Source organism: Mesitornis unicolor, unplaced genomic scaffold (genome assembly GCF_000695765.1).
Source record: "Mesitornis unicolor isolate BGI_N332 unplaced genomic scaffold, ASM69576v1 scaffold41485, whole genome shotgun sequence".
Taxonomy (NCBI): Eukaryota; Metazoa; Chordata; class Aves; order Mesitornithiformes; family Mesitornithidae; genus Mesitornis; species Mesitornis unicolor.
The window spans coordinates 642-12569 of NW_010186924.1; the positions used below are offsets into that span (position 1 = coordinate 642).

General features: G+C 37.0%; 1 protein-coding gene across 1 annotated transcript in view; it reads left to right on the forward strand.

The window, feature by feature from the left end:
* Window positions 1-666: 666 nt before the first annotated feature.
* The window catches only part of NSUN3 (NOP2/Sun domain family, member 3), a gene marked incomplete at its 5' end in the record, with an annotated part of 15904 nt that continues 4642 nt past the window's right edge, over window positions 667-11928 (forward strand). The window contains 4 exons of the mRNA XM_010185282.1: window positions 667-785; window positions 2583-2926; window positions 4564-4718; window positions 5260-5381. Coding sequence (XP_010183584.1) covers window positions 667-785; window positions 2583-2926; window positions 4564-4718; window positions 5260-5381 — 740 coding nt within the window. The remainder of the gene's footprint in view (window positions 786-2582; window positions 2927-4563; window positions 4719-5259; window positions 5382-11928) is intronic.

Here is an 11928-nt window from a genome sequence, read left to right on the forward strand (position 1 = left end):
AGCGGACGGATGACTGCATAACCTTCCCCAGGTCCTGCAGGAAGGGAAATCCAGCAAAATTTAGTGCTTCCTTCTGGGGTTTTCCTTCTGAATAGCACAGACCAATAGTTCTTCCCCTCTCCCCCCAATAAAATAAATAAAATACAGAATTTTCATAGGTTAAAAAAAGAACCACAAAGTATTGCCGATTATTTGGGTTTTTTACACTCCTGAAATAAATCAGTTATCTCGGTGCTTTGCAGCTCAACTCCACCTGACTTCCACAATGATTCAAATTAATTTCTTCCTTTTAATTAAGCACATGGGTACGTCTTTGCAGAGGTGATAGTAGTGCATGATCACAATCATGCCTTGCTTATTTTGCTCCTGGTATATCAGAGTCCCAGGAACCACTGTGTTATTAGCATAGTGGATACAAAGAAGGAGTGTTACCAGCAAGCTTTGAATGACCTCTTCACAGATAGGGAAGAAGAGAGTACACTATCTTGTTTGTTCTCTAAAATTTCTGTTATGGCTTGATCACATGTGTGATGTGACCTTGATCTTTCAGTATCCTAATATCACTGATATTAAGTTGATACAAATTGATGAAGTGTTTTTTTAAGCATTCTAGTGAGAACTAGGGAGGGTTTCATTTGCTTTTACTACTTTTCTTTTTTCCTCCTTTCTTTGAAGCTGGAAAATAAAACAAAAGTTAAACTTCAAAAGCAGATTTGTCAAGTCATTCTGGATCATTTTGAGAAGCAGTACATGACAGAACTGGGAGATGCATGGACCAGTGTCAGGTCTGTTTTGGGGAGATGGGGGCGGGGGGCAGGGAGACGTTCTGTTTTATTTTTAAGTGCTTCATAAAATAACTTTGAAAAGAGTCACAGACTGTAACAACTGCTTCCGTTTCACAGATTCACAGAATATTAGAAGTTGGAAGAGACCTCAAAAGATCACCCAGTCCAGCCCCCGTGCCACAGCAGGATCACCTAGACTAGGTCACACAGGAACATGTCCAGGCAGGTTTTGAATGTCTCCAGAGAAGGAGACTCCACAACCTCTCTGGGCAGCCTGGTCCAGTGCTCTGAGACCCTCACAGTAAAAAAGATTTTCCTCATATTCAAATTGAACCTCCTATGCTCCAGCTTGCACCCATTGCCCCTTGTCCTGCCATTGGCTGTCACTGAGAAGGGCCTGGCTCCTTCCTCCTGACACTCGCTCTTTACAAATTTGTAAACATTAATGAGGTCACAAAGGTTGGTCATCGGGTCATGAGGTTTGTGGACTCTTTTTGTAAAAATGCAGTCCATAAAGCATCCATTTATACTTAACAGCTGCTGTTAGGGTTGTTTTTTTTTCTACTGCTTTATAGTATCTTGAGAGTTCGGGGCAAAGACGTTAGGAGAAATGTATATCCCTTGATTTCTTTCATTAGGAGAAATTTAGTATTAATGACATGTGCAGGAGAGGATACCACTTAATTTGGGCCTTGATCATACAGCTGCTAAAAAACTGGCTGTGGTATTGAAAGAAAACATCTTCCCTTCCCTGCTAGCTGCTGGTTGTTTCTCAGAGGAGAGCCAGCAGAAGAGCCCTTCTAGAGAAGTTCACTGCATAACTTACATACTTCTCAACAAGAATTTGAATAAAAGCAGTTGACTTTGACCTGAAGTGCATAAGGAGTTTTCCCATGATCAGTGCCACTTTGCTTTGAAGGGAGATATATCTGATGTGATCAGAGCCTTAGCAAACATGTGATTCCTCTGAGCACCCTCTTTGGTTTAGCCTGTTTGGGTTAAAAAGTAGTTTAAAATAAATGTCTCCATTTGTTGTTTTTTTTGTCTTTCTTTTTTTTTTAAAGCAGAGATATACAACATTAGTTTAAGTGAATCAAATACTCTTCTAGGTTGGATCAATGTGAATATTCCTAAAGAGTACTTTTTGAGGCTAAATGAAAAAATACTGACAGAAATTCAAATAGAAAATGGGGGAAATCCATATAAGAAAGGCCTGAAAAAGTGAACTGAAGTACAATCAGTCATGTTCCTATTAGATAAGCACTGCTTTTTGACTGTCTTCCAGGAATATGTATCAGTTTAAGTTTTCTGGCCCAATGTTTGCAGAACATAGAAGGAAGTGTAGAAAAGAATAGCTGTAAAAACTGCATTTTACAGCGTTGGCCACAGTAACCATAGCAAAGCCGATGTCATTCTTTTTGTTGTGATACTTACAATTAATATTACAGTAGTTCTTTGTGCCTAGGGAAGTACTTTGTAGTCAGAGCATTACACTTCATAATTTATAACTTCTACATTCATTTGTTAAAGCATTAGGAAAAGTAGAGAACATCTCGTTTCAGAAGAAGTTAGTGTTTTAAATGCAGTAATTAAAGAAAATGATGGCTTGATTTCCTATTAAAATTATTTCCCTACGTACTTTTCTTAGTTGTAGCTAATCAAAATGATTCCTCTTTGATTGCACCCAAATCATCCAGTGGTGAGATTTTTACCCGCAAGTGAGAAAAGGCTTCCTGCACTATGGAAAGCTCATTTTATTTGCCAAGTTATTAAACAGCTTTCCTTTTTCCAACCTAGAGATGTACTCACATCCCCGCTGTGCTGGCAGTACGCTGTCCTGCTTAACAAGTTCAGCCAGTCCACTGAGCTGGAGAACACGCTGCCTGTGAAGGGGTACCATCCTGCCCTTCAAGGAAGTTTGCCTTATCTTCCAGCATCGTTCAAGTGTTACATCAGGAGAACTCCTGGGAGATTCCCTGCACAAAAACACCAGGCTGGAAAACTGAAAGAATATTATCTGCTGAATGCTGCTTCGCTGTTGCCAGTGCTGGCTTTAGAAGTGAACGATGGGGAAGGCGTTTTGGATCTCTGTGCTGCACCAGGGGGTAAAGCAGTAGCTATGCTGCAGTGTGCCTATCCAGGTAATGTAAATGCTGAAGAAGCCAGGTGCTGTTAGGAGCTGATCCCTGGCTCTGTGCCGGGGCTGTTTCAGTTGTGCCTGTGGTCTGTACAAGATTTGGATTGGGAGAAGGAAAACAAACAACAATTTGTATTCCAAGTAGTTCCATGCTGTTTAGTAACGTTTTTATGAAGTCTGTTTACCTGAAAGAGGATGAAAAATGCAGTAGTTGCCTAAAAATAGGTTACTGCAGACTGACAGACAAAAGTAGAATAGCTCTATTTTTTTCTTTCTCCACTGGTTCCCTTACTGTTACTTCTCAAGAAGTTACTTAAAATTGTGTGTTTTTTGACACGGGGAGGTATGTAGTCTGCAGGTTTAGAATACTTACACTTTTTTTCCTTTGCCACTTCTCTGGCCCGTGCTATGCAAAGAGTGCAAGTAAATTTAAGTGTACTGATGTAAAACGTCGTAACAAATTAAATGTGCAAGATCTAGACATGGGAGAAATCTTATGATGAAGAATTGGGTTTACATCAGTGTTTGATAAGTTTTGTGTCTCAGTTTACCTAGGTGTTGCAGAAAGGCACTAAGATAATCACTTAGAAGGCAACAGCAAGGAACAACTCAGTTCTTCCAAAGCAGGGAGTTAAAGTAAGCCGTGATTGCTGTTTCCAAGTTTCTATGTTAGCTTTGGTGGTAGTTGTCTCAAAGGGCTCATAGCACCTTACGTTCTTACTGATGAGATCATTACTGTAACTACCTGCACCTGTTGATTACACCTGGTTCTCACTCCTTCTAGAGGAATGAGATGATACCAGTGAGGAAGAGTAGATGAGGATTACCCTTTCAAAAGGTTTGGAAAAAACCCCACTTTTATCCTATGACCGCTTCTGAAGATGATAGGTTGTTGGTGAGAAAGTAAGGTGCTAGGAAGTTTGTTCTTAATCTCAGTGAATGCTAAGGTTTACCCTATTGAGTGAGGCAAACACAAGGTGTAGGACACACTATAGAAATGTGAAGATAGAAATTTTACTAAATTGGAAAATGGGAGTAAGAGGAAAATTCCGTGCTGTGTTACTCGCCTGGGTACAAGCCACAGCAGTGTTTCTTCTGAAGGGAGCAACTGTTCTTTACATTCTTAAAAGTAATTGCAACCAACAGGCTTTTGTTAAAACACTTTTAACTTAAATTTCAAATAAGCAAGGGGTTGGACTGCTCAGCTTAGAATGCACGAAACTGATGTTTAATTTATTTGAAAGGCAATTAATTAATTAATAAGGGGCATGTACTTCATTTAGACACTGGCAGAAGGAGCCTGGAAAGGTACTCGCTTAGCACTGCTCTGTGGATCATGTTTAAAGTTTATTTTATTGTGGAAGCCTATTGCTACAGTAAATATTTTCTAGTAAATATTTATGCATTGCTCTGTAGGAACATATTGAAATTTACTTGGGTTTGTAAAAATTCATCAGTGTTATAAAATGTGCAGTAACTTAAGCACATAGGGTGTAAACTCTATGGCAGTCACGGCAGAACAGTATAACTGAAATTAGTCTTAACTCCTTTTATTTGTAAAAAAACAAAACAGAAAACAGAAAACAAAACCGTGAAGACTCATTTTAGGGTGTTTATTTCTTTTTTTTTTAATTTTCTAAGGTCAGTTTCACTGTAATGAATATGATGATTTGAGATCAAGATGGCTGAAACAGACATTAGAGTCCTTCATCCCAGATCCTTTGGCTAACTTGATAACAGTGTCTAAACTGGATGGTAGAGAGATTGGAGATCTTAAGCCTGAATTTTATGATAAGGTAATGTTATTACTTATTAGCAAATGGTATTTCTGTATTCTGCTTCTTTTCCTATGCTACTCTGGTTTTAATTAACTTTTCGTTTTTTTCTGGCACCCACAAAAATACCTGACCTATCAAGGGGAACCAGGGTTATGTACAGTATTTGCAGAATCTCGGGAAGCACTTACGAAGCCTGTTGTGCATTTTTTCACATGTTAGATGATGTTACCCATTTAGCCTTGGTCATGGATTCAGAAGAGCTTGTAGCTTTGTTCTTTGCGTGGTGCGTAATTGGAAAGGAGGGAAACAAGTGAGACACATTCAGGGAGAGGGTACTTTTGGAGCAGTAATTTCTTATCTTCCCCTCTATCTCCCTCTCCCATAACTCCATAAAAAAACTCAAAATGGTAATTAAATCATTTCTGCCCCTAAAATGGAAAATAAAAAAGGGTGTTCTAAGTGTCTGCAAAAGTAAGTTGAGTAAATTTTTGGCACACAGTGTTCAGAAAGTGCATATCTTTATTTTGAATTGTCTTATTTGCTCTTACTTGTTTTATAGGTACTGGTTGATGCTCCTTGTTCAAATGACAGAAGTTGGCTTTTCTCTTGTGATACTCAGCAGGCTACACTTAGGCTAATACAAAGGAAAGAGTTATCTTCTCTACAGTTTCAGCTGCTAAGGTGAGAAGTGCAAAGGAAAGCTATTAAAGGAGCTTTTCGTAATTAATAAAAATTACATAAGGGCAAGATTTGCCATGTTTAATAACTAAAATCAGGTTTCACCATATGAAAAGAATGTGAAAATATGTTGTCGCAATTAAAAGAGTTAAAGAGTTAATCTAGGTTAATGTGAGTATGGAAATCTGTATAGGGTAATATAAGCAGTGAAGCCTAGGTCCTCTACTACTGTACTGCTGAACAGTCCTTTTAGTTCCCTTGTTCACATATATGTCCATTTTCAGGTGATTCAGAACAGTCTGGTACCATATCAAAATATTCTTGGTGGACACTGCTAAAGTGGTTTCAGATATATTCCTCAGCTGACGCAAAAACACACATACAGTTTTTAATAGTTTTTTTTTTAAACTGTCTGTGAAAGTAGCCTATAAAACTGCCAAGCTGGGCATCCTCCCCTAAACTCTTTTTGTTATTATTGTTGTTCCTTCACAGAATGATGCCTTACAGTTCTTTATTACAGTATTTTTGATGGGTGTGCTGTAAGTCAGGACTGGTTACCAACCATCACTAAGGTCATTGGTTAGCACTGCTTCAGAATTTGCTTTCTGGGCTATTTATATGAAGAGGTTCAGTCTACTATTGCACATTCTTACATGCCGCTTGAATTTAATACCCATTTGACTATTTGTAGCAAAGAAAGACTACTGATCATAATTAATAGGGTAAAGAAGTAAAAGAGTGTGGGGTTTGGTGGGGGAGAGAGGATTGTTTATTTGTCAAGAACATTCACCCATTAATCCACATCAAAATTGTCATGTATTACACTTTTTAATTATACCAGCCATTGACTGGCACTTCAAACACGTATTTTTTTGTCCAGCAAGAAAAACTGTAATTTTACTTCCCAGTAATACCTTCTAGACTTGAGTGCCTGAGTGGTTTTTGCAAAGTAACAGTCATGCCTGAAGTCCATCTGTCAAAGCAAATTGAGGGAAAAATAACATATTATAAAAAAGAAAAAAAAGTTTTTATGGAAAGTTCCCATTGCAGCAGTTCAAGACAGTTTTGCATGACTTCCAGTTGAAAAAGACCTAGCAGAAGCCTATGATTTATAGCAGAAATATGAGTATCTTATTGCAGTAATGCATCATGTCACCCATTTCCTTTGAAGAAATCAATCACATTTAAAACACTGACCTGTTTCAGTTTTCCCTTTTCAATATTTGACTTACAAAATCCAATTTGTGAACCCCTACCAAAAGAAAGCATATATCATGCAGAGAAGTTTTGAGAATTTGCATAAATCACTATGGATTGTAATCCTGAAGCGGAGAACTTGTGACAGCAGCAACCTTGTTTTAGAAAAGGGAGACATTTCTGTTGCCCAAATCAGGTTTAATTGAATTATTCCGAAATCGAGGAGAGCTTTGCTTCTGCTGAAGGTGTACTTTCCTATTGCAACAGTAATAAGAATTAGATTTGTAAGGACAAAATACTTTTGATGTATCAGTTGAAGTAAAAGGATGGCAATTTCAATTTCATTGCTCAGCATAGCTTTGTAGATGGAACAATTTGTTGTTATATGCACTGGATTTTTTTCTTTGTCTTTTAGAAGATTTTGGAGCATACAAAATAAATGGTTAGGCTCAAGATTTAGAGATTACAAGCTTTATTGGATAAAATATTTGACATATACTTAGTAAATGATACAGCTATCCACTGTATTTTTATTGCTCTTTTTCTCTGATTAGTTTAGAATATATTTCCAATACTAATGACATCTCAGATCTTGTGTGAAAGGGAAAAAAGGAAATTATAAAATAAGACCAGGAAAGGTTAAATGGTTCATGCACATTAGAAGTTTGAAACTAAAATTTTGCAATGCTGCCCTATTCGAGCCTTTGTTTTATGACTCGGGTGCATAATTATAAATAAAAAAACAGAGTTTGAATCCCATCTCTGATACTTCCAGTAATATTTGGGAAAGCTGAATCCATGTTAATCCAGCCTCTTGTGTGAGTCAGCTCATGCAGAGCTACCTCTGGTTTATCTATTCGGATTACCTGGTGCTTTATGATCATGGGTGTTTCTCACCTCGGTTCCTGTGTCGTTAAAGCAAAAATAAGTATAAAGCTGTATCCTTGCAATTTTTTTGAGAATAGTTTAAGAAATACTGTGTGATTTGGAGATGAAGCTTGAAGTATAAGGACCAAGCAGTATTTCAGTTTAGCGGTAGTATTAAGTGTAACACAAATAAGAAGACTGAGGTGCAAAAGAGGAGTTCTTTTTTCATTTCTATCAAGTGACACTCAGTCCAAAATTTTATATTTTCTTTCTTAATTAAGAAAATGCTTCACTTGTGGTCTTTTAATCTGTTTTTCTGGGTTTGGTCCTCTTGTGCAATACAGTGTAATTTATTAAGTACATAGAGACTTCAGAGAATGAAGATCTGAAAGAAGTGTTAAAACTGATGCAGCAATCTTCCTACTCCAGTCTGAATAAAATCTGAAATGTAAATAAGTGCCAGAAATGCTGATCAGCAAATTTTATAAGCAGGGAGGGTACCACTGATTTGAAGGAAATTGAGACTGTAATGGTTGTTAATGCCAAAACCAATGCATTCCCTGCTGAGTGCTGTAATCCAACAACACACTGCAAATATTATTGTTATTATTTGGAGTGCAATTTGTTTTCTGCATGAACAAAGAAAGGAAGGAATGTTCATTTCCTGATACTGAACGCACAAAAATGCACAAAATGCAGTGGTTCCCATTAAGTGAATTTTCCAAAGTTATCAGTTCTGAAGTAGAAATTAAATTTTGAGTTAAACTTGAGTACCTAATAGCTTGGTGGTGAAACTGTTACAGGTGGTGTAATTATTCCTAGACCAGTTACTGCAGCTGAAAGAAACTGTGTTAGGGTTCAGCTGAAAATAAATCCCAACAGGATACAATTTAGAAAATGCAGCAAAGGCATTCAGACTACTGTACTCTTCTATACACAACATCTATCAGTAATTAAACAGCTCTAATTGGTGTTTAATAGAGTTCTGGTCCACAGGAGCTCAGGCTAACTTTAAAAGAAACATAGTGGCTGACTCTTCTTTTTCACCATTTTCTTCCTGTTGGTTAGCTACAAGTGAAATTTTTTTGAATACCCAAGACATGTACATGCAGAGTCAAGAGACTTTGAGGGAATTTGGGGTGCATGAGAAGTTTGAAGGACCTTGAATATTCTGTGCTTTGGATTTGCCATTGATTTGGCAAAATAAGCCAAACAAAATGCTTATTTTCCTAGTTAATCTCTTTTGAGTTGTATATATTCTAATTTTTCAAAACTCAGGGTGGAGCATTAAACTTGCATGGAGAATTACAGGAAACTCTTTATTTTGCCTAGTTCATTAAATGTTTAAATCCCAATGAATATAATGATTTTTAAGGAACTGTGTCTGATTCTGTGTAACATGCATATCTCCTCTTACAAACCCTGTGCAAGTGGAGTGCAATACTGAGATAAAATGAAGTTTTCCCTCTGTACAAAGAACTTCTTTCCTTTGGATATCAGTCATAGCATGGTATTTGTAATTGCCGATCTTTTTCAAGAAAAGGTTACCAGAAGTTTTGTTGGTTTGTGTTTTGTTTGTTTGTTTTTCTCATTGAATAGTTTGGGAGGTAGAAGGGTTGTGCACGTGCTTGTACTTGGAAATAAATAAAAAACTCCAATCAACCCAAATATGCTGAACCTATTTTCCTGAATGAAACTTAAACTATCAGTTAGTTATATGTAAGGAGCCAGATGTTTTGCAAGTGGCTTCATGAAGCTTTTGGGCTGTGTTTGTCTTGCTGCTCCAGTCCCTGGCTTCACCAGAGCAGGGACTGCTGATCATGCAGTGGTTCACCAGTCTGCACACATGGGAAGTAAAATGAGATTGACATCTTCCCTTAAGTCACCAGGTGGTATTGGCAACCTAAGTCTTTAAAGGCTAATCTACACGCTACCAGATCCACTTCATTTTCTCCAGTCTACACCTTTGAAACTACAACCTACTTTAGAATAAATGTTAAAACTTATTTGAAACTGTAGGACACAAGTATAATAAACCTTAAGTTGCAAATTACTGTGTTTTCTCTGGTATGTGAAAATTAGTGATGTTTTTTAGAGTACATATAGATTTATTAGTTGAAAGACAATATTTTTCACATACTGTGTAGTAAATACTGTGATTTATGGGAAAAATCCTGATATTTTGCCTCCCACATTCAGTGTCACCTCTGTGTTTTCACTGAAATATAGAATTTCACGCATGTATCTAGAAGAGGAATTTGTATAGTGTTAATTGTGGGGGTTTTTGTTGTTGCAGAGTGAAGGCTAAAATTGTTTTTTTATAGCTATACCGCCATATAATTTGGGTACCAGCATATGGTACCACTGTACCATTACTGCTTTGATAAGACAAGAGCCCTTATAGCACAGGGGCATGTCATGGTCGAGTAAAAGTCACCGTGCATTAGAGGAGAAAGCTCAGTAATGTTAAACTGAAGGATCAGTCTTTGCTTTAGAAGAATTTAAAATGGTTTGCTATAGAAATGTTATTAGAATTTTTGGGACAAATTTTGGCTAGAGCAGAGCAGGGTGGGGTATTTTTGGGTTTGTGGTGTTTGTTTTTTGTTGTGAGTTTGCTTTTTTTTTTGGCTGTGTCTACTTTTATTTCCAGTTTCATCTAATAGTGAAAATAAGTAGTTCACCTCATGTTTCCCCTGTTGCTACCGTGTTACTCTGAACTGCAATGTCTCTCCACAGAAGCAAAGCTTACTTAGAGAGGAGCAGAGGGAATACATGCTTGGGGTATGGAGAGAATACTTGAACGAGTGTCTCCGTCTCCTGTGCACCTCTCACTGCCCATCACAAAGTATTAAAAAAATTGGTATTTTGGCAGAGGAGTAATTTCCTTATCATTTTGAGTTGCTCTGGAGAAAAAAAAACACAACAAAACAAACTTTTAACGTGCAGGCCGTATTACCACGATGTATCTGGAATCTTATAAGAGGAAGAAGGAAATGTGTGATATCTTTAGTCAATAAAAAGAATAGGATAGAGGATAAAAGCAAATGCATTTTGAGATGCTTTGCTTCTTGAATAGCTTATAAGAGGGTAGGCAGTTTTTATTCTGATCAGACATTATCTTGCATATTGAGCAGAAATATATCCCAGCTGCCAAAAGATGGCACTGTTGAAGTGTTGTATTCTTTTAAAATTGCCCTAAAATAAACGTAATCTTTTTACTTTAATACTGAAAATGGTTGAATGATTAACATAATTAATGCTGACCCTTCCAATGGCATGCAACATAAACCCAAGCTCAGGAAGAGTAGACTGGACAGCCAGGTGCTACCTATAGTATGAAATATATATTTATTGTCTGCCTATTTTTAGAAGGATGTTTGAGACACCAAGACTTTTAGAATTACTAAAATGTCATCGTATCATGTTTCATTTTCTCTAAGTGTGAAAAATCCTCCTTTTGGTTTCTGCCTAACTATGTCTTAGTTTCATGCAAGAGTTTTTTGGTTTTAGAGTTCTTGCATGTCTCTGGGGTGGTCTTTTTTTCCCTAAGATATTACATAATAATGCTCTGTTTTCCCTAATTTATTGTTAGCATCTTCTCTATTGTTAGATTTAAAATAAATCTAGAGAAATAAACTGCTTTAAAATATTTCTTTAAAAAAAATCTTACCCAGTACTCCTGTAATATGAGAGGTTAGGATAGATTATTGTAATACATCTTCTGTACCTTTGACTTCCACAGTACAGTACGTGCTATTGAATCTATATTCAAAGACACACCCTGCAAAAAGATAAAGTATTGCTAATACTTCTTTTTAAACCTCATTTGGAATGAGGAGGGGAGCACGTGTGGATTTGGTGGCTCTAAAGTGATAGCGTCAGTAGTTTAAGCCGTGAGGCAAGCTGTACGGAATCATGTGCCAGTGAATCTCACTCTATCCTGTAGTTTTCCAGCTATTGTAATTCCAAACTGTTGATTATTTGAAAACATATTAAAATTTTAGGCTATTTGATATCACTAAAGCCTCCTAAATTGTGATATACTGGTATGTACTAAAGTCATTTACAGAATTTCAGAAAAGAGCTTTTTTTTTTCTTTTTTTTCTTTAGTTCAGCATGCATGTCATCTTGTAGCCATTACGGAATAGTATTTGCAGTTCTGTAATATAAGTACTACTACTGCATACTGTTTGACATCATCTCCTGAAAGAACTAACCTTGGAGATCTTTTATGCAGCCCTCACATGATAAGTAAGGTGTGTTAATGGATTGTTGTGCATTTCAACAATTTTAGTCTTTTCTGCTATGCCTTGACTACCTTATGGTCCTAAACCAACAACCTCGCGCTTCTGCAGTGGTGTAGCATGATAGCATGCAACATAAAAGCTTGAGTTACACATCAGGTGCCAGGAGTGGTGGTGCTTCTTTAGGTCCTGATTGCAAGTACTCTAAAGAGTTGTCATGTTACTAAAACAAAAATGTTTGT